Source organism: Hyperolius riggenbachi, chromosome 1 (assembly GCF_040937935.1).
Source record: "Hyperolius riggenbachi isolate aHypRig1 chromosome 1, aHypRig1.pri, whole genome shotgun sequence".
Lineage (NCBI taxonomy): Eukaryota > Metazoa > Chordata > Amphibia > Anura > Hyperoliidae > Hyperolius > Hyperolius riggenbachi.
In genome coordinates this window covers 174,565,560-174,592,860 of record NC_090646.1, presented here as the reverse complement: position 1 = coordinate 174,592,860, position 27,301 = coordinate 174,565,560, and the positions used below count along the sequence as shown (strand labels likewise).

Below are 27,301 nucleotides of genomic sequence, written 5' to 3'. Positions count from 1 at the left end.
GGTCTAAAAACAGGTCTAAAACATTTGATAATAGTGAATTCCCCTTTGATGCAACTGACCGAACCATTAGTAGACTAAAAACCATCAGTAGATTAGTCTAAACTGCTTAGTGAATTTAGGCCATTAATTGTGACAGTTGTGATAACTGTTGTCCTTCTCATCCAATGCAGCAGCAGTTGATTTCTGTATTAAGCAACCAGGAAGCAATGTAGATCCCATCCTGTGGTCGGCCCTGAATACAATGGCTGGCAATACTCTTCCTATCTATGACAGGCTGGTAGAAGCCCAGACACATGCACAGTGCTTCTCCAATCACATCTATTGGGCTGCTATAAGGAGCACCTCCCTTCCACCTATCATACTATATCCCAGCAGTCCTAGTGCAAGTGTATTTCATTTTTAAACTTCAGTTCTGCTTTGGCTGCTGCTAAATCTGGTTGACATGGCAACAAATTATTGAGATAATTTTGTTAAGTTATTTTAGCAGATGTTAATCTAACACAGGTCTGCAAAAAAAATAAAATCAGAACCGTTTTGGTCATTCCACATAATCTTTGTTTTTTGGTGAGCTGAATCCTAAAAATGACCTCCAGTTTGTCATAGGACATCACGTTTCCTGACAATTTATGTAACTATGTTAAATAAGGCAGTGCCTCAAAATAAATGGAAATACTTATAAAGTTTTATTACAATTTTTTTTTTATGAAAATCCTTATTTGAACTGAAATGAGTTCACCTACACACACTAAACTTGATTCTTCTTCTGTGAGGCGCCTCTTGGTGCATTTATGCTTGTGAGTAGCATCTGGAATGTCTCTCTGAAGTGTCCAACAGTATTCTGCCATCATTGTAAGGCTCCATTTTCCCTGGTGTCTCCTTTCCATCTCTTTAATGTATTGGTGGAATCATTCACCTCGTTCCTCACTCACAGCTCCCTAATTTTCAGGAAAGCACATACCTCCTAACTTATTCAGATAAGAAAGAGGGACACCCACACCCCTGATCATGCCCCAACACACCCTTAAGGCTCATACACACATCAGACTATAGTCTTTGGAAAATGAAAGATCACAGACCAATCTTACCACCCTTCACGTAGTATGAGAGCCATACCTTCACAGTCTTTTTTTTTTCTATGGAGCTGAACTCCCCATCAGAAAAAAATCTTTGCAAGCTGCTGCACACACAGATGCTGTACAGACACAAAAGATCAGTATCTGCAAAAGATCTGTTCCTGCAAATTGCATTCATAGTCTGAGATCTGCAAATCATCATACACACCTTGTTTAACTGACATTCATCTGCAGATCAGACAATCATCTGCAGATCTGAAAATCCATCCTGGTGGATCTGATCTGCAGATGAATGTCTGTTAACCTCCCTGGCGGTTAATTTTTTTTTCCAAATTGAAAAAATCCTTTTTTTTTTAATTTTTTTTTTAGTTTCATGTAAAGCTACCAGAGTGGTAGCTACATGAAACACCACTAGAGGGTGCATGTGTCCCTCTAGTGCGATCGTCGCCGGCATCTATAGCAAACAGGGGAACGCGTATATAACGCGTTCCCCTGTTTGGCTTCTCCTGTTGCCATGGCGACGATCGGGATGACGTCATGGACGTCAGCCGACGTCCTGACGTCAGGCACACCCGATCCAGCCCATAGCGCTGCCCGGAACTCATTGATCCGGGCAGCGCAGGGCTCTGGCGGGGGGGCCCTCTTCAGCCACTGCGTGCGGCCGATCGCCGCAGAGCGGCGGCGATCAAGCTGTGCGCGCGGCTAGCAAAGTGCTGGCTGCGCGCACAGCACTTTACAGCATGAAAATCGCCCCATAGGGGCTGAGATCTCCCTCAGCTCCATAGAATAGACTGTGTAGAGTATGGCTCTCATACTACATGGAAGGGGGTAAAATTGGTCTGATCTTACATTTTCCAAAGACTATGGTCTGATGTGTGTATGAGCCTTTAGTCACCCATATCATAAAGATTTCATAAGGAAAATGTTTTTTTTTTGTTTTTTTTTATTCAAACCATGCTGGTTTTTTTTATATCCCGCTTCATTTTCCTTCATATTCTAATTTGAAATTAAGAAGTAAAGGATGGGAGAGTCAAAGTTTTATTAGATTAGCATTAAACACATATTTCAGTATATAAAATGCATATATTTACATAGATCTGTACATGAGTCCTGAAAGAGGGACAAATTAAGAAAAACAAAGGGGGGGGGGGGGGGGGGGACTGGGTTCCCAAAGGGGGACTGTCTTTCCAAAAGAGGGACAGTTGGGAGCTATGAAAGTAGTCAAGGTGGGATTGGAGGAAATGCACTTTCAAACTCTTCATGCAACCCGAAGCTTGAAATGCTTTGTTTTTGTAGTGGGGATCTTTGTTATTGCCTAAACATTTATTTTTGAGGATTTAAAAAAAATTGATAAATTTGAAGACAATTTTGCAAATCATGATGTCTAGGAGTTTTTCAATATTTTATTTGTTTTTAGCACAACAATTTGATGAAAATAATCAAACAGCTTTTTAGTTGCAGACCTGTGTAATATACAACTTCTAGTGGCACTAAAGTCAACTGAGCAACTGGATCAACTGATCCAGTTTTTAGTGACATTTAGAGGTGCAAAGAAAACTGAGCAAGAGTGCAGCTGTTGGCCAGAGCAACCAATCTGGATGGGGCATATAAATAAAATGAGCATCCTTTTTTCTCTTAGCAACAGCTACACTTGTTCTTCAGTCAGCCAATTTAATGCCAGTAATGAGATTTTCAGCTGTAGGGATGACAGTTAAACCTGGCACGAAAGCAGAAGTCCTCATTTTGTTAAATTTGACCAGAAAGTATCTGGAAACAGATATGAATGTTTGATGTAGTCCATGAAGATTTACCGATGAGGAAACTTTAGGTGTCATAACTTAGTTGGTTGGATATGAAAGCTGCATACAGAGCTAAAACGTGTAATGTTGTGTATTATTAGGGAGACCATCTTCAATCTGTACTGTGCCCCTCGCATTGCTGAACCTGTGTGGCTCACCATGATGTCCAGCACGACTGAGAAGAGTCAGCTGTGCCAGCATTTCCTCAAAGAGCTGACCTACCTAACAGAGCAGCTCAATAAGAACCAGTAAGTGCATCACAAACCTGCACTGTCTATACATACACTGTACTTCTGCATGTTTAGTGTTCATTGTGTCTACTTTGTCCATTTTTCAGTGCTATTATATATTATAGCATATAGCATGGAAAGCCTGCAGTTTTTAAATATTTAATTAACGTCCATTAAAATATTGGTAAATGTTGTACTTTTTCCCCTCCTTCAGATTTTTTGCAGCACTTATCACCGCAGTTTTGACGCACCACTTGGCATGGGTTCCAACTGTGATGCCAAATGATCATCCTCCTATAAAGTCTTTTAGCGCAAAGCATACTTCTCAGTCCGTCAGCCTGCTGGCCAAGTCACATCCATATAATCCTCTCTGGGCACAACTTGGTAAGCATATGAAATGACAAATGGTTTTCACTGCAAGGGGGGTAGTTTACATTTCTACAGGTATCTCGTTGCCTTGTACTGTATGTAGGAGTAAAGCTGTTTTTGTAGTGCAGAAAACAAGTCACATTTGCTATGTTTTCTTCCACAGGAGATCTCTATGGAGCTCTTGGATCTCCAGTCAGAATGACTCGCACGGTTGTGGTTGGTAAACGCAAAGACTTGGTCCAGAGAATTCTCTACATCCTCACATACTTCATCCGCTGCTCAGAGCTGCAGGAGAACCACTTGGTTCGGGATAGAGCCTTGAAGAAAGGAGAACAAGTGGTCCAGGGCAGTAATGTCACAACCTCCCTTGAGAAAGGTGAAGTAGAAGATTCGGAGTATGTGGTTGTAACTCTGAACAATGATTCGGCTCTGGTCTCCCCAACACTTTCTTCCAGCACAGGTACTAAATGTCCTATGAGATCTAGCGGATCGGATGCCTCTGACATTTCAATGAAGAAAGTGAACAGCAGAGAGAGCTCTTTTCAGGACAGCCCATCCTCTTCACTAGTAAACAGCAAGGATTCTCCTTTAAACTATATTGGGACTTGCAGAGAAAATACAACGCTAATAAAAGAAGCCAAAGTAGAAACGCTGGTTTCAGTAACAAGGACTCCAGTATATCACACAGAAGAATCTCTTCCTATTCCTATCACCTCTCAAGTGAAAGACCAGCACTGGGCCAGTAAATATGATAATAATGGTGCTTCAGTAAAACTGTCCAACTGGGCAAAGGAGGTTCTGCGTGCAGACAGGAGAGGTGAACCTTCTCCACCACAGAAGGTGACCTTTAAAATGGGTTGTTCTCTATCGCCGGGCTCAGACGGGGAGCTATGCCAGAACAAGCTGGAGGAGAACATGAAATCCCTGAGAGCTGAGGCTGAGCAGCTTTCCCCTAAATTCCACCTTGCTGCGCACAGGAAAAAGATAATGGTTTCACGGATTCCTTCCTGTGAGGGCAACTCCAGTATATTTGATGAGTATTTTGTGGAGGGAAACCATATTGAAACCAATACAGTGGACAGCCTCCCCTCTCACCCCCTGTTATCAGAAAAATGTTTTGTTTCTAGTGATACGTCGGCAGCTGACTTGACAGAGACAGGTGTAACTGGTGAGGACTTGCATGATGCTGCACAGGCAGTGCCTGCTCAATTCCCTGGTGATAACCCTTCTCAAGATGTCCCCTGTGGGGATCAAGACAGAAGGACTGAAGCTAGGGCACAGGGAGACATTCCGAGGAATGAAAGCTGTGACAGTGCTCTTGGCAACAGTGACGAAGAAGCAAATGCATGTCAAGTCACTTCACAAAATTGGGAACACGATGATGATTGCATAGAGGAGGAGCTGCCACTGCCCAGGTGAGAATATCTGTTTATTCAGAGCATCCCTGTTTTATGCAAGAAGTATTTGTAGTTTAGAGACTGCTATATTTTAAAGGGATTTTATGTGACCGGGTTAAAAATGTACTGGAGAAGAATCCGCTCAAACTGGAAATTATGTTCGTCCAATCTTTACTGCAAATGTATAAAGACACAGGCTTGGGCTAAAATGGCCCGTGCGTATCGGAGCACCACTGCTCATTAGTCATTGCCCAGGGAGCGAGTGGTGCTGCAAACCGCATGGGCCATTATATCCTAAGCCTGTGTCCATATACATTTGCAATAAAGATTGGACGAACATCATTTCCTGTTTGAGCAGATTTTTCTCCTACTACATGTCTGCTGCTGGCTTGGCTGAGCCTTTCTCCTGCTCCTGGATTTACTTAAATCAAACTACCAAAATCGTTTGCAAGTGTGTAGGAAGGCTGGTTGGTATCTTACTGTTTTGGCAGGAACAACCCTGAGAAGCACCCATGGAGAAATGGATTAGTCCAAAACCTGTCTAATCTATATGATTTTCACTGCTTACTTTTTTACTCTATAGTGGTCCTTTAACCGGGGGGAGGAGGGGAGCGCCTCCACCACCATCTCCACCACCTCCACCACCATCTCCACCACCTCCACCACCATCCAACCACTTAACCCCGGATACTTACAAAGACCCCTCAAAGCTACAGTGAGAACATCACACATGGGTCTCTGGCTACCGCTCTCTATTACTTTACCTTCTGGTGCAGAGATGTTGAACTCCAGCCTTCAAGAGCCGAGATCCTCACACATTTTTAGCACAACTTAAATTAATTGATGTGACTGAATCAGGGAGGGTGTGGTTCATCAAGCGGAACACATTTCTCAGTCCATTCTAGACATTTGGATGGATATGGCCCTTGAGGATGTAAGTTTGACACCTGTGTTGTAGAGTAATGCAACTGCATTATCACAGCGGCCTGGCATCCAGCAATCGCGTCTGAAAGGGCACATGGCACGAATGCCAATCACTGCTTCAGTTACCTGTTATGGGGGGAGGTGGGCATGGCTGTTGCACCACTAATTTCCCCCTTCCTCTCTGGGGATGACTGGGTGGTAGGACTGCAGCATTTTTTAATGTGGGATATGGTTTCTGGGATGCTTTCGTTTCAAAAAGAGCTTTTACTGATACGTATAATAAACGAGCTTCAAATTTTAATCTTCAGATATCCCCAACATGGGGAAAATACTTAGTGCAAACATAGAAAGCAACTTAACTTAAGTCCACAACATGTGGGTTTTATGGAATGCTTCAATAAGAGTCATGAGCATCTGGTCTGCGCTGGTTGGAAATATAGCATTGTGGGATGCAGTGAACACTAACTAGTGTGCTATGCCTCAATGGCCTCAATTCACTAAGCAGTTTAGACTAGTCTTCAGATGGTTTTTAGTCTACTGATGGTTTGGTGTAATGTTTTATGCTAAACATACACGGTGCGTTTATTCCTTATCAATCGAGCCGCTGATGGCTCGATTGATAATATCCGACAGGTCCGATGACCCGCCGGTTAGATTCCCCGCTCGATCCCCACGGGCGGACAATAGCGGGGAATCGAGTGGCTGATAAGGAATGCCCGCGGGGATGAGCGGGAATTGATCTGCGCGCACGAGCGGTGACGCGCCGGCATCGAGCCGTTGGCTCGATACCGGCTTATAAACGCACCATGTATGTTTAGCATTAGACCTGTTTTTAGACCTGGTCTAACATTCAGTAATTCCACAATTCACGAAGGCAAACAAGGAGTAACCACGCCCACTTTTTCTGACAGAGATTAGACCAGCTGATTTCTGTAGGTAAAGTAATACTGTGAGGTATTTTAGATGTGAGGATGGAACCTTTTGAATTAATTATGCAGGAGTTGAATTGTATGCAGAGGAGAGCTCATCAAAGGAGAAGGATGTCAGTCATAGCTACTCGTTTGTGAATTGCATCTTTTGATCAGGTCTAAAACATTTGGTAATAGTGAATTCCCCTTTGATGCAACTGACCAGTCTAGTGAATTGAGGCCAATCAGGTTACGTTTTTACGAGAGCTACTTCTCTGTGGCGTGTAGTATATGTAGTATTTTATAGCCTTCGACTGCAGCAGGATTTTTGAAGTGTTGTTAACAGCATGGAATAGTTTGTGTGTTAGTGTATATATTTTTTCCATAATGTAGTGAGTGCTTGCTTATGTTTACATTTTCTAGATCTGAGACCATCACCAGTCAAAGTGTGAAGAACTTTGGGAGATCTCTATTTGGAGGATACTGTTCTACATACATGCCAGACCTTGTGCTCCATGGGATACCCAGTACTGAGAGGTTGAAGCAGCCCTTAACAGCCAGCCTGACACACACCACTCTTGTATGTATTTACAATAATTTGTATTGTGAGTCATTCGTGTGCAACACTAGCCTTCCCATGTGTGAATATGAGCGTGGCACAGCAGAGTACATATACTTACTATAGAACCAGATCCTCTCCTCTTCACTGCAGGTTAGTGTGCAAAATAGTCCTCCAGCTCCCAATACCACATGACCTCTGTGGAACCTGCGGAGAGACACTGCAGCTCATTGACCAGCTGCCATGAAAAGGAGTAAAGGACCTGAGGCAGGAGTATGTCTATTCTCAGCTGTGCCTGCCACTTGGCTATTCAGATGGGAATAGAGAAGTGTGCGCCCCCTTTGGAGGTTAAACTAGCAAAGCAGCAGGGGTGGAAAGAACACAATTAAAGGATACCAGAAGTGACATGTGACATGATGAGATAGACATGGGTATGTACAGTGCCTAACACACAACTATGCTGTGTTCCTTTTTTCTTTCTCTGCCTGAAGGAGCTAAATATCAGGTATGTAAGTGGCTGAAGTTGCAAGATGTTTAACCGCTTGAGAACCAGAGGTGTATACCCCCTAGTGGCCAGGCCATTTTTACAATTCAGCACTTCACAAGTTTAATGGTTTATTGCTCTGTCATACAACTTGGCACCCAAATGAATTTTACCTCCTTTTTCCTCTCACAAATAGTGCTTTCTTTTGGCGGTATCTGATTTTCTTTTGCAATTTATACTTTTTGTCTTATTAAGGAAACAAAGCAATTAATATTTATCTACCCCCCCCCCCTCAAATTGTCCCTACACCATTTTACATACACTACAGTACACATAGATGCACATATGGCACATAGATAGACATATGGCTATGTCAGGGATTAGATTGTGAGCCCCTCTGAGGGGCAGTTAAGTGACAAGGCAATACTCTGTGCAGCACTGCATTAGATGTCAGCGCTATATAAATATTTATTTTTTTCATAAATACAAAACGCAGCCTGCCAGCGCTAATCAGCAATTGGCAGACTGATCGCTGCAGCCCTCTGTTTACAGTGACGGGAGCTCATGCGAGCGCGAGCTCCTGTCTAATCTCGCTTCATCCGAGATTACGCCATATAGCGTCCTAGAGGAACAACGGAGCCACTCGGAGGCTGCCAGTTGGAGTTAGGCGGTCACAGAGAGGTTAAGTTCCTGATAGAGGGTATTTTTATTCATATTTTCTTGAGGAGCAAATTTTGTAATTTTGCAGTTTTTTTACTTTTCACTGCACTGCACAGGCGATCAGGCAATTGTTAGTGTACAATTTTCGTTCTTGGCCTATTTAGGCTTAGTACTATATGTACCCAAGGTTATCTCCTCATCTAACATGTCAGTTCAGATGTCCTTTTAAATAAAAAAAAAAAAAAAAAAAAAAAAAAGTTTTTTCATTTTAGGCTACATTCTTGTACTGCTTTATTTTCCAGAGTGAAACATTGTACTGTTGCTGTTTGAGGTTTTAAATGAATGACTGCAAACTGCTTCCTAGGCTAGTTGGAATGAGTTGTAACTGTCAGTCTTCCTTGTCTCTAGCACCCTGTGTTGGATGAGCCCATAGCAGAGGCTATGTGTATAGTGGCAGACACTGATAAATGGAGTGTCCAGGCTGTCAGCAGTCAGAAGACAATGGTGGACAGTATGAAACTTGGTACAGATGTCTTGGTGTCCAGTCAAGTCTCCAACCTGCTTCAGTCAATTTTACACCTGCATAAGCTGAAAACTCCTCCATTATTTGTAAGTACTTATTCCATCCGCACTGTATAATGACATTACAGCATAGTTCAAAGGAATTAGTAGCATTGCATTTTTAGAAGTAATCAACTAGTGCCAACATGTACCTACAGCTTCTCAAGTGGATTCCAGAAAGTACCCCCCCTAGAGACAAACTTTTATGCAAATGTAACTCCTAAGCAATCTATCCCACAAACATGCGCCCATCTCCCCTTTTCTATCTCATTGGCAAAGCTGGCTCCTCTCAGACACAAGGAATCACACGGTGGAATGGTAGCTCTTATGAAGTGCTGTATGTCTGGATAGGCTTAGGGACTCCCACAATGCACTTGGGGCTTTTTTTGTTTCTGCTGGCATCCTATTTTATTTAAGTATCAGACATTATCTGAGAAGGTTCTTTTGATCTAGACCAAAGTAAATCTAAAACAAGATTGGATGGCTTCAACTGGACACATTTTGTGTGTTCTGGAAGACTCTTAGTAACTCATACAGAACAGTTTTTCATTTCTTATGTGAAGGAGACACTTATACAGTACAGGTAATCTGCCTTTTCTAATTGTGATTTCGTTTTAGTGCTGGGCTGAAAGTGTGTAAAAAGTCATGGAAAATACAATTAAATGATGTGTTGATGGTGTATGGTGTCGAAGGCCCCCCTTTCCTCTGTAGAAATGGATGTGCAAAGATTACAGAGGCGCCAAAAGGATAAAAGCAAGTACTAAAACTGTTTAAAAAGCTTCTGAGGAAGTGGTGGACTTACCTCATACAAGCAGACACTGAAACTGTCTATTCAAATAAATATAAATTTATTGGCATACTCCAAGAAAAAGGGGGACTGCAACGCCAGGTGTTACCCGGAATCACTGACGTTGTATGCTCCCAATTTTTATTGCCTGAGGAAGCAGGTTCAAACCTGCGAAACACGTTGCAGTCCCCCTTTTTTCTTGGAGTATGCCAAAAAATGTATATTTATTTGAATAGACAGTTTCAGTGTCTGCTTGTACGAGGTAAGTCCACCACTGCCTCTGAAGTTTTTTAAACTGTTTTTTAGTACTTGCTTTTATCCTTTTGGCGCCTCTGTAATCTTTGCACATACTTATCATCCACCCTTGGTGGAGGGGGATACCCCTGTTTTCCTATCTACAGAGAGCGACTTCTTATTTCTGAGTGGGGGCAGGATAATCTCCTCACCTGCCCTTACAGTGGTTGCCTTGAAGGTAACCCTGACTTGTGGATATAATTATTGTACTCTTTCATAATCCTAACATTACAGTACATACTACACTATATTGGGCTCTCGGTTTCTCCCTTTTCTTCATTCTGTAGAAATGGATGTTCCAGTTTGCAAGATGTGTGACAGACTCCAGCTTTATCAGAGTAGTCCATTATCTACGAGGTGTAGGCAGGATACAGTCCTGACCTGCAGAGCTAGTGCATGTTTTACTAAGGGGTTGCTTGCCTATCCCAGTGTACAAATATTTGCAGTCCTCGGTACACTGGACTGCAATTGCCAGACTACTTTGCTTGTGTTCGATCCAAAGGACGCAAGTTTCTGTCTTACTGGGGTGCTTTGAAGAAAACAGACATGTTTTTCTTGACACTCTGACACTATCTTTTAGAACACAAAAAAATTGTCCAGCTGAAGCCACCATATTTTCATTTGGACAGGCATATCAATATCTTCAGTTTGGTCTTTACAAAAAGCTTTTAAGCACATTGGCGACTGTGGCCAATGTGGTCTTTGAAATGATCCTCCTAGAGGTTAGCATGTTTTTATTATATAAGCTACATTTGTAAGACATAAGGCATTTTTTAACCTTGCAAGTGTATTAAATGTTACATTGCATAACTTGTGTCATGTTCACGCTTCCATTAACGTTCCCTTTTTTCTGTTCCTTTATACACAGTGTGTGATGCATCTAGAGGACAAATTACAAGAATTATACTTAAAGAGTAAAATGCTATCCGAGTACTTGAGGGGGCACAAGAGAGTCCATGTGAAAGAGCTTGGTGTGGTATTGGGGTGAGTGTATGTTTACAGCTGTCTTTAGTGGAACTCTTCCATGCTGTCTGAGCTTCAGTGGATGTGTTGGGGGTCATATAAGAACAGAAGATCTGTGAAATCTTGTTGGCATTTATAATACAACATTTTTAACGAATGAATACAAATCTATAATAAAAAAAAAAAAAAAGCTCCCTCAATGTTTGATCATTTTGCGGATTGAACATTGATTCGAAAAAATCCGGTGGAAGCATGTGGAGCAGTGAGGAGCATACATGGCTTGTACTGCAGTGGCCAGTACAAACTACAGAGGAAGAGAGTGATCTTGAATGCGACACCTGTGGAGATCAGATCTAATATTGACTGGGGCACTGTGACAAATGATCAGTATTTAGTATTTAGTAGGCACTGATCCTTTATCACTTCTGATATATGCTTGCCCGAGTAATCCATAACTTGAAGAAGACTTTCATGAGGCCTCGTTCACATCATACACTCTTCCGTGCGCATTTGGAAGCGCGTATGACGTGGTGACGCGCAAGAACGGAAGTAGGGCATAGACTGCTGTTCACATCTACTGCTCTGTGCAGCAGTACGATGCACTATGATGCGCTTGCGTACTGCTGCCTGCAATCAGCTTACAAAGGCAGGGAGAGAAGGGATGCAGGCGGGGAGCCGCGCTATAGAGGAGGCGGGGGAGCGGCGGTGACAAGGCAGCATTAAGGTAAACAGCCAGCTAGCGAAAAGGTGCATGTTGCTACCATGGCGGGTGTTCTTTATAGGGGACAGCAGAGCGCAAGGGGGCCTGGGGGGACACAGTACAGACACAGAGGCTGGTGATGGTATGCAGAACCAGCTTCTGTGTCCTAATCCCATTCTTCAAACCCACCTCGGGTTCTCTTTAAGTCTATAAGTAAGGATGTGCTTGGATCATACCGTGATGCTTAAAGAAAAATATAGAGGTTGCCATATCAATTTACTTTTAAACAATACCAGTTGCCTAAGGCCCCGTTCACACTGCATGCGTTTCCAGCCGTGTTTTAGAAACGCGTACAGGAGGACGACATCAGACAGTGCATAGGGTTCACTGTCTGATGTTCACACTGCATGCGGTCCGGGAACGCATGCTGCACGCATTTTTTGCAAAAACGCGTGGCTGTCCCATTCACTTTTCAGTGATGGGATCAGCCACGCAATGCACACAAACGCGGATGGCGTGCGTTCGCATACGTTGCGTTCCGCACGCATGGCCATCCGCGTTTGTGATGTGAACGGGGCCTAACAGTCCTGCTGATCTTTTAAGCATCAGTATTGTCTGAATCACACACCTGAAACAGGCATGCAGCAAATCCAGTCCCAACTTCTGCATGCTTGTTCAGGGTCTATGACTAAAAGTTTTAGAAACAGAGGATCAGCAAGCCCACCTCCAACTCTTTAGGTAGGGATGGTCATTGAGACTTAGTTAATGCAATATAATGCAAATGTATGCAACTTAAAAAATGTACCAATCAAATCTCACTTCAGTTCATTTTCAAACTGCATCAAAAATTCATAATTCTGCATCAACTCAGAATTATTTTCATGTTATTGACCAGCTTCATTTATGGAATGAGCATCAGCAACTGTTGCTATCTCTGGCCATGTAATCTTAGTGATGGGATTAATGAGCACTTGTCTAGTGACAGTTAGCCATTCTGGGAACTCTTCAGCATGCAGAAATTGTCAGGTAATGGTATTGTTTTGTAAAATATGCTATTGTTAGCCTCAGGGCCATTTCACATGAGTAGGGATAGCTAGAGAGATGCTAATAATTCAGTTTATGCTAATTTTATGCAAATGTACTCAATTTGAAAATGGTCCAATCAAGTGCAGCAGCTACTGCATTTCTTTGGTCAATTTCCACTTTGCATAAATCAACTTAAAATTAGCATAAACTAAAAATTATTATCCTCCTGACCCATGTGACATGTGCTAGCAACTTGTTGCGATCTCTGTCAGCTTTATTTAAATGTATTGATAACCAATTGCTGTGCTGGAGTCATCCATGTGACATGGCCCAATGCAAATGACAGCTGATGGTCCTCCACAGATAGCTTGTTACTAATGATGCTTTGCCTGAGCTGTGGTTTCGGGTCATCAGCTAAACGTCAGAAAGCTTCGGAGGCCAGCTTCCTGTCCCTTAAACTTGCTTCTTTAAAAAGTACATCATAAAGAATATGCTAAAGAAATAATTCTAGGAAACTCCATTCATGTTCCACTCATTGTCATTCTGTTTGTAGCAAGCTGAAGGCACTCCTCAGTTTATGTATGAGGTAGTTTTACCTCGGTGAATCAGTGAGCTTGTTTTTGTTTTAATGCATTTACACTTCTATATGAGCAGAGACGTATCTAGAGGGTGCAGGCATGGCTTGTACCATGGGCACCACAGCACCATGAGGCGCCATGCCTCAGACTCAGACCTCACATCAAATTGTTATCTGGGGAATATGGCTACTTAATTTATATATGTAGGGCTCACTTGGCTTAATTTTAGAAAAGAGGACAGAGAGGGAATAAGAAGAGATATCTGAATAATCACTGGACAATCATGTTACGTTTCAAAAAAGTGTATTATCAAAACTCTATAAACACACCTGAAAACTTACAATGACTATCCCATTCTATTGCACTTGCCCATAACCCCCACTCTAGCAAGCAAGCATGCTCTGACAAGACACAGTTTGTACCCAGCGCTGGTTTCATTTAGTAACTTAAATTATTGGTGCACCCGGACAGGATAGTCCACCTTGCCTCTATGTATATATGAAAAGCGCTTTGCCCAAAGTAATGTCCATTGGCCAGTTTACACTGTGCTTGCTGGGGAGAAAAACGTGATAGTGTCCATATAAACAAATTGCCACCTCATATGGAGTCAGCGGGTGCCTTCTATTATTATGGATTCAATGTCCATGCGGCTGCTCAATACCTGGTAATATCTCTTACCGACCTCAGATGTTGCATGGAGCGAGGAGCTGGAGGGCTTTTGACGTAAGTGTGGATGCCCATGTGCTCGCCCTCGCTCCATGCAACATCTGAGGTCGGTAAGAGATATTACTTGGTATTGAGCAGCCGCATGGACATTGAATCCATAATAATAGAAGGCACCCGCTGACTCCTTATGAGGTGGCAATTTGTTTATATGGACACTATCACGTTTTTCTCCCCAGCAAGCACAGTGTAAACTGGCCAATGGACATTACTTTGGGCAAAGAGCTTTTCATATATACATAGAGGCAAGGTGGACTATCCTGTCGGGGTGCACCCAAATTTTAAAGTTACTGAAAGAAACCAGCGCTGGTTAAAAACTGTGTCCTGTCAGAGCTTGCTAGCTAGATTGGGGGTTATGGGCGAGTGCAGTAGAACGGGATAGTCATTGTAAGTTTTCAGGTGTGTTTATAGAGGATTGATAATACACTTTTTTGAAACGTAACATGATTGTTCAGTGTTGTTTATTTGGTCAAAGTTTTGCTGTGCTATGCATAGATAGTGAGTTTGTTTAGTATTTGAAGAGCTATCTACCAAAATAACTTCAGCAATATAGCCCTAGCCAAAAAACACAGGTAACCATAACACATGTACATGAGATAGGATGCTGTTTTTAGATGGGGCTGTGACACGGGGGGGGGGGGGGGGGAACAGGGGGCACTATCTCAGTGTTTGCCATAGGCTCTATATTACCCAGATACGCCCCTGTATATGAGTGACTGCTTCTAACATCATTTTTTACTTTCTCTGCTTTTCCAGGATTGAATCCAATGACTTGCCTCTGCTGGCTGCTGTGGCAAGCACTCATTCACCACATGTTGCACAAATCCTTTTATAAGCTGCATTCTACAAATGGTCATTCCTTAAACTGCAGAGAAGAGGCAGCCTTCAAGAGGAAAGGACAGTGGAGGTGGCTGCTGCCCAATTTTCCTACTATATAAACTGTATAAACTCTTGTGCCCCCCCTGTTCCCCCAGGAGGCACACTATAAAGTTTACATGAAGTGCAAGGCATTATGGTGTTACCTCCGTGGCCTTTCTGTCGCTTCACAGGGAAGGATTAAGGAGAAGTCTGAAATTCTCAAACACTACAGCAAATAGTTTGATTCTGCATTCTTGTTGGGATAGCATCTTGGACAATGTATATATATTGTTTTTCTTTTTGTATTGTTTTTCTCCTTTTTTTTTTAAAGCAGTTTTTGCCCTCATTTTAGCAGTATCTATTCTCTTTCTGAATTGTTTTTAATAGAAAAGTATATGATTTTTAGCATGTTATGATTGTTTTGTAGCAGACAATTCACATAACAGATGGTCCTTCTTGTTGATCTGATCAGTACAACCTCTCCTTACAAATTGGGCCATAAGTTTATCAGATTCCTCCAGGTGTTCTGAGCTTGGTCTGCTGGCTGTTTGGTGGTGTCTGTAACCTGCAAGATGTCCAGAAGATATGGTCCCTCTGGTAATGTATGTACACAAGAGGTGGAGTCTACCACTGACCACTTTTGTTTTGTTTTTGTTTTTTTATTAAATCACTATATCTATCATATTACATGGTTTGTTCACATGGAACAAGCATGCAGGTGGAACAGTCCATCTTCATATCCTGTTTTTATGCTGGATATCAAGGACCATCAACTATTAACAAATAGGACATTGGCATCAATTAACACCGAGGACTATTTATTCACAAATATGCTAAAAAGCACCCTAAACCAAAAAAAAATGGATTTTGTATTATACCATGTGAGGTCCATCTTCAGTCTGGCAAACCTAGGTGTGCTGTAATCCCAGGAATGTAAATATGTGAAGGGCTGTGAACCACAGTACTGCTCTATACAGTGATGTACAGAGGTCCTGTGAAGAGTTTGCAACCTGGATCTTGCATACAAGGCTGAATACAGTAAATGGCGTGGATGTGATGGCTACCTCATCCACCAATACTAGTGCACAGAATGAGGACGGTGTAAAGCAATACACAGAGCCTCAGTCAGTGCATGGTTTACAGAGTACAAGGTTGCTATCATAATGAGTGTTTCTTAACATTATTACAACATGTACCCATTTATGAAAGATGTGTGTACTGAGTACCCCTATTAAGAATAACTTCTCAAATACTCCTGGCCAAAATTGGACCAGTCAAATCAGCAGGAAATGAATTTGATTGGCCCAAATCCAAACCATGTGCAGTATGCATTAAATTTGTATTCCGGAGAGAATTATTAGCGCTTCAATTACCATTTCAAGATATGAGTAGTCAACGGGTGTGTATGTTTATCAAACATTCCTTTATGCTTTTCATTAACCAATGAACTGAAAGTACTTCTTCAGGCTTGTTTATATGCTTACACGTCTTAAGATCCTAGACTAGTGAGGCTGGTATGGTCCTAAAAGTTAGGGCACATATGTTGTTTGCTACTCTTATTCAGGTACTCCTAGTCCCTTGTTCATTTCACCTTCACACCTAAGTTTTCTCCTAAGAGATCATTTTTCAGCTTCTGTTTAAATTAAATTAAGCACCCTTGGAAAAGTACCAAAAAGTAGGTGGAAAAGTTCTGCCACAATTATTCTGAGGATTGTCTTGCTTGACGGTGGGCGAAAAGGCATTTTATTGATGATGTTTTTAAGTATGAAAATATCACCTAGGAGAAATTTGGGCAAAATAGTAAATTGAATAACTGCTATAGTGTTTTTCTGAAACTGTTTTCATTTACAACCATTCATCAGGGGATTGGTAACTCCTACATGATTGGATGTCTGCCGTGAAACAGTCTCACTTGGTAATGTCCACTGCGAATTTAGTACATTTTAACCCCAAATATACTTTGTCTTATTTGTAAATATGAAGCAGATGCCCAGCAGGTTATGCCGTTGTTTACCACAAAGGATAGTTTGAGGTGTGTAAAAAGGTAGGATGTAAAGAGCAATGCTGATCTGCTGATAATTCTAGATGGACTTCCCTAGACCATAGTAAAGTATATCTGGATATGTCTACATGGCTGCTTCTTATACAGCATTACTTTGTGTTCATGCTGAAGCTTGCCCTGTGTTTACTAGTTGCATGGTGGCTCTGGAGGAAGAGGTTTTACAAACAGAACTTTCTAAGCCTTGTTGACTTTAAGCATTTATTGCTAATCCTCTTGCTATTTTGTTTTTTACGAATGTTCTTGAACCAAGTACGGTGAGATTGTTTCCCGTGTTTTAGGAGTTGGAAATTTACCAGCGATAGGCTTGTATTTACCGTTCCTTGTTTTACATCAGTATGCATATGAATAATTTCTGCAGTATAGTGGAGAGTATCATTTTTTGTTATTCTTATGAAACACAAATCGCAGCTTCTGTATTTCTTTTGGAAGCAGGATTTGTTTTGGGTAAGGTTTGATCTCTCCCCAGAGCTTATGCTGGCAACCAGTAGGGAGAGCTTCCCAGCATCCTATATGTAGTCCCCATCACATGAATTACCGCACTCATTCACCAGTCCTCACTAAAAACCCAAAACATAGCTTCCCATTGTAAGTGCAGATAAAACAGGCTGGAATGGTTTGAGATAAGCTATTGCTGGAACTACACAGAATATTTTCTGTAAATGACCAAAAAGGTCTCTTTTGTATAGAATGTGCATCTACAGCTATAGACCTTCACTGGAAAAATAGTAGTGGCAGAATGCTTGGTTGCAGTGTACCACCCAGAGCTGCATTTCTATTTGAGACTTGTATCCAGCATCTGCACTCAGAGTAGGCATGATATTCTTGTAAATATATTGAATGCTGCGTATCATTCCTCAATATTAAACATTTTTAGTCCTATAGTTGAAGATACATGAAGTGCTGTGTCACTGGCCTTGTAGGGAATGAAGATATGCAGCACAAGTTATTTGTGGCAAACTAGTGAATATATTCAGACTGCGGTACAATAAACTGACTTGCTGACCATACACTGTCAGGCTTGCTATGAGCGGTGATGCTGTGTACATAACTCATAGCTACCTAGCAAACATCGGTATATGATGACTGAATAAGCCTGTGCGTGATCTATAGGAGTGTACTGAGCATGTGCATAGAACACTAATGACCAGACCTTTATCACTGTTTTCTCTTCACGTTACTACCTCAATTGTTAGGACTGTGACACTTCTCACCAAGTCTTACTTTTTGTAAAACTGAGATACCCAAATTAACTGTACAGTGAGTAGTGATGTGCCAGACCAGGCTGTGTTTGCATGTGTCGCACTATTCCAATCCACACATTTTGTTAATTCGCTGGTTGTGTTTGGGTATGCGGCATTTGGGTGATGCTACAGTAGGTATTTTCAATGCGCAAAAGATCCCAGTGATTTGTTCTTTAGGCTTTTACTTTTCTTGCTTGCTTTTTAGATTTTTTTTTCATCAGTATTAAAGTAGATTCTGCTTCAACAAGTCTGCTGGAACTAGATTAATTTTTCAGACCGTTTATGGAGAAAACCTGTAATTTTTCATTTGTATTGTATTTGCCAGGAGTCTAAGCTATACAGAATATTGTTAGAATGAGCTGCTGTCATTGTGTTGAAGCTGGATAACCTAATTTTTTAAATTTGTTATTGCTGCTTAATTTATGTTTTTGGTACAAAATGGACATCTGGTAACCCCACTTAGACATAATTTTTTTTATTGTTTGTGGAAGAGTAGGAGTTGATGGGAGACGCATTGTAATGTATGTGTGATCGTGGGAGACATTCACGATATGTGATTTGTGTGTGGCAGAGTCTCCTCTAAATACAACCTGCACTGTATATTATACTGTACAGCTTTCAGCTGAATTTGGGAAATATTTTCTTCAAATCTTCTGTTGTATCGTTTTAAATATATTTTACGTGGAATTTGGTGCAATAAACATTTAAATAAATATTGGTGTGCATTTTTTTTCTTAGTCTTTCACAACATCTTGTGTATTCTAGCCTGAAAGTGTGGTATATGTTTATATACAATACCTATAATTGTTCTGGGGTGGGGAGGGGGATATTGGGACATGCTTGTCTACAATCTGATAATCCCTCATTTTTACGAGTAAAATGGTTGATTTAAATTTTAAAGTTGTGGGGGCCGGGACTTTTCTTCCTACCTAGCTATCCCAACACTCCATTCGTCCACATGGCTGTTCTGCTGCCAGTAGTGATGGGCATGTCTAGGAGAACTCCTGGAGAATCATGTGATTTGTTTGATCAGCTAATAGATGTACAAAGCTCTGCTCACACCCTGCTTTAGCTCATGATCATGACTAGCAAATCAGAGACTTGTATATCTTTCACCTGACCAAACTGATCACATGCTTTTCCATGAGTTATCCTAGACCTGGCCATAACTAGCTGCCAAGGTGGTCACTCAGAATGTAAAGCCTGTGGGAAGTGCATAAACCAGCATACAGTACCTAACTTTTCTTGTTTTAATTGTCAGGTCTCCAGTCATCATAAAGCGTCTTCCCCTTAGCAAAATTCAACCTCCCATTTTGGTTATGTTATGCAGCAGCAATCTCAACTAAAAACACCTCAACAAAAATGGGAACCCCAATGACTTCAACAAGGAATGTTAACACAAGTCCTTTCCTGTCCCTACTCCTTTTCAGCATGGTTTATATGTGCACTTTGCATGTGGTGGGTGAGTGACTTGTGATGGACAATGAGATGCAAATAATTCCAAGTTGATGCAGGATTATGAATTTTATATGCAAAATATGCAGCTTGAAAATGGACTAATCAAGTCCCACCAAGGTTTAATTTAAATGGTCCTTTTCAAGCTGTAAGCATATTTGCATACAGAATTTGCATAATCCGGCATCACGTCAGAAATATTTGTATGTCATTGATCATGCCAATAAATAACTGGTATATAAACCAAGGCTTAATATGCAAGATTTTGGTGCCAAAAATCTTAAAACCATTTCACACTGATCAATAAAGTAGACCTTTACATTTTAAAGGGATACTGTAGGGGGTCGGGGGAAAAAGAGTTGAGGTTACCCGGGGCTTCTAATGGTCCCCCACAGACATCCTGTGCCTGCGCAGCCACTCCCCAATTCTCCGGCCCCACCTCTGGTTCACTTCTGGAATTTCAGACTTTAAAGTCTGAAAACCACTGCGCCTGCGTTGCCGTGTCCTCACTCCCGCTGATGTCACCAGGAGTGTATAGCTTGTGCCCAGTATGGTCTGTGTCTGCGCTGTGCGCTCCTGGTGACATCAGGGTAAGCGAGGACATGGCAATGCAGGCGCAGTGGTTTTCAGACTTTAAAGTCTGAAATTCCAGAAGTGAACCGAAGGCGGGGCCGGAGCATCGTTGAGTGGCTGCACAAGCACAGGATGCCTGCGGGGGACCATTAGAAGCCTCGGGTAACTTCAACTCATTTTCCCCTGACCCCCCCCCCCCCCCCCCCCCCCCTACAGTATCCCTTTAAGTAAAAACAGATTTAATTATAAAGACAAATCCAAAGTAACTGCATAATCCCCTTCCAATCAGTACTTTGCAGATGCACCTTTGGCAATAATTAATAGCCTTGAATCTCTGTCAAAAGGTCACTTATCAGCTTTGTACTTCTGGTCACAGCTATAAATCAAATTGTCTCAGGCTGATTTGTGAATTGAAACCTTTTTTTTTTTTTCCCAACGCCTAACCACTAATTTTCTGTTGGCTTGAGATATGGACTTGGATTCTTTGACTTCAGCACATAGACATTGTAGAATTTGCCTTCATGTCTTGCAGGATGCTTAATTTCAAAAGAATTGTGCTCCTTGCAGCCTGCATCAGATTCTCATCCAGGATTTCCCTGTATTTTCCTGCATTCATTCTATCTTGATGAGCCTTCCAGACCCTGCTGGAGAAGCTTGTCCATAGCATGATGCTGCCATGATGATGCTTCACAGTGGTGATGCTTTATTTTACTTCATTCAGGGCTAGTGCATACCAAAATCACAATTGGAATCACTAGCGATTTGTGAATACGATTTTGTAAATCGATTTTTGAATGAGCATTTTTTCACAGTCATTCATGTTGAATTACTCCAAAAAATGCTACATGCAGCACGTTCGCAGCTTTAAAAAAAAATCACAATGCTGCTGTGGGAACACCCTCATAGGGTAACATTAGCCAAACTCTTTTCAAAGCGCTGGCGATTTGAAAAGCGCTCACAAGTGCGCTTGGTGTGCACCAACCCTTATTCTGATGGCCAAAAGTGCAGTTTCAGTTTTATTAAGACCTTAGAATCCTGATTCACCTGACATCAGAACTTCTCATGTGCCATCTGGTTAAGGCTAGGTTCACCAGAGAGGGAAGCCTACAGTTTCATGAAAATGATGTGATGATGGATCCTGTGTTAAGTATAAGATCCATTCAGATATGTTCAGGTACGCTTGTTGAAGTGACCAAACGCAAAGTCCCGTCATGCATGACTTTTCCAGACATCAGACAAGTCATAGAGGGCGTTCTATCTTTCACATGTCCGTTACAATGGACCACTGCCACAACAGGGGCGGTCATAACAGATCACACATAAGATCGGCTCTGACCACCCACAGTACTACCAGGGGGTAAACTGACTCTAGATAAACTGATCTGAGGTATTGTGTAATTTTGAACAATGCCTTTCTTTTTGACTCCCTACAATAAAGGTGTTGGCTGGTAAAGGCTCCAGTCAGTGGCCTCAATTCATTACGCTAATCTCCTGTCTTTAATAACATTGCTAGAGTTATCACCATGGTCATAAGGCAAGTAGTATTCAGGAAACATTTTACCTCAGGCAAACCTTGAGTTAACGGTTCTGTCTTTAAGTTAAGGTGAGATCTCTAAAGTTAACGCTTCAATCCTTAAAATAACTCCACAACTCTAAAGTTAAACACAGGCTGTTAATTGGCTGCATGTGAAAATAACTACAGAGGAGGTAACTTAAGGACTGAAGAGATAAGATAACTCTCTCACTGTGAAAACTTCTCTCTACACCTTAAGGCAAGATTGACCACCACGGTAAGTTTTCTCTTGCCTTATTATCTCCAGCATGATCTTAGTGAATTGAGGCCTATATGTGTGTGTGTGTGTGTGTGTATATAGGAGCACTGTGGGTGATTTCAAAGGAAAATTCTGTAATTTTATGCCTAGTACACACGATGAGATTTTCAGGCAAATTTCATGCCAGATCGATTATTTTCAACATGCCCGATCTGATTTCAATCGATTTTCTGTAGAAGTGAACGGAAAATTGAAATTAGGTCGGACATGTTGAAAATAATCGATCTGGCAGGAAATCTCCCTGAAAATCTCATTGTGTACTAGGCATTAAATAGACCTTGCTGTTGCTTGTGTTTTGTACTTGTGGAGCATTTTGGTGCTCTCCAAAGGAATTCAACTGAATTCAAGTTGCTTTTGTAAAACAAAAGCATAACCAGATGAAAAACAAGTTTACCCCTGTGCAATAGGTTCCAAGAATGCGGTTCTAGGAGTTGAACATGTATTTTGCACACTATTAATAAACTTCTGTTTGCACATGCTCTGCAAGTCTGAAAAACTGATGTGTGGATTTTCTATTATTTATGGACTAAAATTAAAGGACAACTATTAATTAACATGTTTTTTAAAAAACTGGTATGGGAATGGCTTGTCTAGGTGTTCCTAAGTACTGCTGTATAGCCTTCTGCTTCTTTCTGTGTAGCTTATCTGTTCCTTTCATGTTATAAAACTCACATGCTTCCTCCTTCCGGGTTTGAAGGAGGAAGCATGTGAGTGACGTGGCACGGGAGTGAACCACATCGGCAATAGGTGGTGACGTGGGTAAGTTTAAAATTTCGGCCCAATCGCTGTGATCACAATTTTGCAAAAAAACACAATTGAGGGGATTTTACCGCAATTTTAATGCAAGTCATTGGGAGCTTTATAAAAACCGCTCAGGCAGTGCTCATGGTCAGAAAAGCACTCAGCGCTCAGTGTGTCTCGGGCCTTATGTGGATCCAGCATGGTGCTTATCCATAGAAGCTTTGCTTTGGGTTAGGTATCCTTTGTCAGAGTGAATTCACAGGAATGGTAAGGTCACAACTATAGACAGTGTCTGACTGGGAGCTGGAAAAACTGAGGAAATCCAACTGCTGGCCAAGCAGCAGTAACCCTGTGTTATCACTAAATAGAAACCTGCAGCAAGTCTTCACTGTGAGCAGCAACACCTGATTACTGCTGCTTGGCCAGCAAGTGGATTTCCTCAGCTTTTCCAGCTCCCAGTCTGACACGGACTATAAATGAACAGGTTTATGTAGGCAGAACATGAACCTATTCATCCATAGTTGTGATTTTATGTGCAGAGGAGGTACAAGCTACAGAGGAAGGATAAGCCACAAGTAAAAGTAACATTGTAGTAGTGATGAGAGATTAACCTCCTTGCCGGTCTAATTCTCGCCGGCAAGGAGGCAGCGCAGCACTTTTTTTTTTTTTGGTTTTGTTTTTTTTAAATCCTGTAGCGAGCCCAGGGCTTGCTACATGCTAGCCGCTAAGCAAAGTGCTAGCTGCGTGTAGGGAAAAAAAATAATGCAAATCAGCCCAGCGGGGCCTGAGAAATCCTCCTGCGCAGGTTACCCCGAACTGAGTTCGGGATAACCGGCAAGGAGGTTAAAGCAAGCCTGGCAAAGACATAGGATACAGCAAGTGATCAAGTGAAAGAAAATACCCTTCCAGACATGAAGGGCACATTGACATGTTGCCATCAGAAACTTACCACATGTGGCCATGTAAAGCTGGCCCTACTTGAATGAGGAAGTGTCTCAGCAAAAAAAAGTGGTCTGGTCTTATGAATCACATTTTTTGTCCTCCAGACTTCGCAGATCTCAGTCTGATCAAGCATTTGTGGACTATGCTGGAAAAAGTCTGGTCTACCATATATCCTTGAATATAAGTCGACCTTGTGTGTAACTCGAATCTAATATTTGACCCTCTTAAAGAGAACCTGTAACAAAAAAAAAAGTTCTCCTTTGGGATACTCGCCTCTGGAGGGGGAAGCCTCATGGTCCCAATGAGGCTTTACTCTCCCCTGTAGCTGCAGGCAATCCAGCGCTGGCTCCCCTGAAGTGTCCGGTGATCCTCCCTCGACAAGCCTGATAAGCTCTGATTTATTTACCTTTCCTGGCTCCAGTGGGGGCGCTGTTGCAGCTCTCTGCACGGAGAAAGGCAAAAATAGTTGATCTCTGCCTGGTCCGCTCTACCGCGCAGAGTTGTGCCTGCACAGTAGAGCGGGCGACAGCGATCTGCTATTTCCGCCTATCCGAGCGGAGAGCCAATACTGCGCCTGCTCTGGAGCCAAGAAGGTAAATATTTACATCCCCGCTGTTCGGGGAGCTTTATCGCCGCTGCCGCGGGACCGAGGAGGACGGGGGAAGTCTCAATAGGATCCAGAGGCTTCCCCCACCTGAGGTGAGTACCCCCCATGGGAGGTTTTTTTGGTTACAGGTTTTTTTTGTTACAGGTTTTCTTTAAGCTGGAAATTTTGATTGACTCAAGTATAAGTCTACAGTACTCTGCAAAGTTAATGGCTGCATTTGGGAGCCAGTAGAAATTAACAGCTGCACTTGGGGATCAGGAGGGGTTAATGCCAGCACTGCATGAAGTATTGCAGCCATTAACCCACCACCCCCTTCCCCAAAATGCAGCCAATAACTTCTCCAGGTCAACAAGTGTACCAATTATCCACTCCCCCTCCATAGTAAGCACCATACTCCAGGATCTTTCCTCTTGCCCTTTCCTTGTTAATGGTTGGGGCCAGGACTTTAAGACCCGTGTTTTCTTGATATTTCCTGTATCAAGAAACTGTCGCTTGCGGATAAATTGCTGCTGCTCAGTGTTGCAGCCATTGGTTGGAAATAATGTCAATGTCTCACAGGCAATGGATGCCTCTAAAAAACCTCATATGAATGGTAAGGTATACAAAGTAGTGTTCTTCCAAGCAAAATGTGACAGTGGCCACTGCGGCTTGCTCTGCAAGGGTTGAGAAGGGTTGTTGAGGAATCAGAAATTTAGGTCTGACTCGAGTGGAAGTCGACCCTTTACTTTTATTTAGTGAGTTAAACCTAAATTTCTAGACTTCTAGTTTGAGTTGTATATACAGTACGTTGGCTCTACCTCACAGCTTGCAGAACTTGAGGAATGGTCCTGCTAACATTTTGGCTTTTTATAGGTGTTCTTGGGGAATATATAAAGGTCTAGTTGAAACATAATTATGATAGCCAGTAGATGTCGTTTTTAAAGCACACCTCAAGTGAGGAAAACATTGGAGGCTGACATTTATTTCCTTTTAAACACTGCAGATTGCCTGGTTGTCCTGCTGACCCGGAGCAGTGCTTTTCAGCGGAAGTAGATGTGGGCGCAGCCGGCGCCACCATAGACTGTAATAGGAATTACAGCTATAGCGTGCTCAGTGAGTAATGGTTCCGTCTTCTGAGTTCCAGAAGTTGCTTTTAAAACACAATAATTCAGCCTCCAGCGTCGCTGGAAGCCGAATCATATCATTCCCCACTATCCATGGCGGCCTGGAGGGGGAATAGTAATTAACATGGCCCGGACTTGTGCAGAAACAGGATCAGCCATATACTGGCTGTATCCTGCGCCCAAGTCTACCGGCGCCGATTTCAAATGTATGCCTGCTGACCACCTGCCTGAGCCATAAACCCTGAGCAAGCATGCAGAGCAGCAGCATGCTTGTTTCAGGTGTGCGATTTAGAAACTTACCAGGCTTTGGGAGGGGTGAGTGCAGGGATTTGGAGCGTGTTACATTATATAGCTGCTATTTAGGTGGATTCGTTTGCAAATTTTCTGGTTATATTCAGCATTTTAATTCATACAAATTGTGAGAAATTCCTAAAGTTGAGAGAAATATTTGTGAAGCATGGAGGAAAAAAGACATTCCAGTTGTGCCAAATGTAAAACATTTTATAAGCATTACTGTAATGTTCGTTATTTACAGCAATTTGATGTACAGCAAATCATTATTGAAAAGCTCTCGGCAGAACAGTGGGGGCTTAATAGAAGTAAATAACTTTGTTCCTTTCCTCAAGTCAGGAAATTTTGGTCTACAGACTACGGAAAGATTGGCTTATTATTACATGTGGAATTACAATGTCCAGAAACCACACCTAGGCAGACTTTCATGTTCTGTAGTTGGATCAGTTGATGTATGTCTGGTTGCTATGGGGAAATGAGCATTGCACTCTCCTCTTTTACAGAATGAACCATAATTTCCTTGTGTGGGGATTAGTAATATGCGCACAATACACTTCCAAGAGCAAGGTCCATTCATAAGCCATTGTACAGTTCATTCCTGCTCCTCCTTTCAGAAGTTTCATCCTGCAGAATAAACTCACATTGTAAACACTATAAGTGAAACTGTATTGGAATTTCTGTCCTAATCTGTACTTTACAGTAAGTATGCTGCAGATTCTTAGTGGTTTGTGTTCTGTAGGAGTGCTGAACAGTGCAATGTGGAAGCCTGTTGTACTCCCACCAGGAAGTAATGGTTGGCTTCAGATCCGGATTTACATCACATGAGCCTATAGGCACAGATGGTACACCTTACACTTCCACCTCCATGAATCTACAAACCAAACCGCACCATGCTGGCTGTTCCAGCTGTTACTTCCCCCTTACTTCCCTTGCCCATCATAGCTACAGGTGCCCCTTAGTATTAGGTATCCAGAGGTACCTTCAATATTAAGTAGCTAGAGTTGCCACAAAGTATTAGGTAGCTAGAGGAACCTCTAATAAGTAGCTGGTGTTGCCCACCAACTGAAGGGAGATCTGGTTAGGGAAATGCTGAGAGCAGGGTGATTGAGTAACCTCTAATGTACACTCTTATCAGGACTCTGCATAGGGAAGGAGCCTCCTTTCCATTATCAGACACCTGTAGGCACATGCCTACAGTGCCTTATAGTAAATCCGGCCCTGGTTGGCTTGCTAATCTTATGGTTAATCCCAGTTTTTGCATACATCTAAAACTATTGGAGATGAATTCTGGTGCGAGAAACTACCAATATGGAAAATGTTGGTGATAACTACACTTTCTCCCTTCCTTACACTAAGCCTTCCTCCTGTCAGCTAACACTAACCTCCCCTTTCTGTGCCTAACACTAGCCTCCCTCTCTATGCCTAACACTGATCTAACCCATTCTAGTGGCTGGATAGTGCACTGGTTAAGGGCTCTACCGACCGCTCTGTAAAATACAGACTCGATAAGTTGATTTCAAGATTCATCAAAGTTATCTACAGCTGTTAGCGGGCGGTAATC

At 42.1% G+C, this 27,301-nt stretch overlaps 2 protein-coding genes across 6 annotated transcripts in view; one reads left to right on the top strand and one right to left on the bottom strand.

The window, feature by feature from the left end:
- FNIP2 (folliculin interacting protein 2) overlaps window positions 1–18,909 on the top strand; it is a 128,335-nt gene extending 109,426 nt beyond the window's left edge. For all 5 annotated transcript variants that reach the window (XM_068278860.1, XM_068278858.1, XM_068278857.1 and 2 more), the window contains 7 exons: window positions 2,974–3,120; window positions 3,317–3,486; window positions 3,635–4,886; window positions 7,124–7,280; window positions 8,812–9,012; window positions 10,914–11,029; window positions 14,792–18,909. In XM_068278860.1, coding sequence (XP_068134961.1) covers window positions 2,974–3,120; window positions 3,317–3,486; window positions 3,635–4,886; window positions 7,124–7,280; window positions 8,812–9,012; window positions 10,914–11,029; window positions 14,792–14,870 — 2,122 coding nt within the window. In that variant the 3' untranslated portion in view covers window positions 14,871–18,909. The remainder of the gene's footprint in view (window positions 1–2,973; window positions 3,121–3,316; window positions 3,487–3,634; window positions 4,887–7,123; window positions 7,281–8,811; window positions 9,013–10,913; window positions 11,030–14,791) is intronic.
- A 7,020-nt stretch (window positions 18,910–25,929) lies between these two features.
- The window catches only part of SPMIP2 (sperm microtubule inner protein 2), a 62,633-nt gene continuing 61,261 nt past the window's right edge, over window positions 25,930–27,301 (bottom strand). Inside the window, exon 5 of the mRNA XM_068269508.1 lies at window positions 25,930–26,364. Within this exon, the coding sequence (XP_068125609.1) occupies window positions 26,314–26,364 (51 nt within the window). The 3' untranslated portion in view covers window positions 25,930–26,313. The remainder of the gene's footprint in view (window positions 26,365–27,301) is intronic.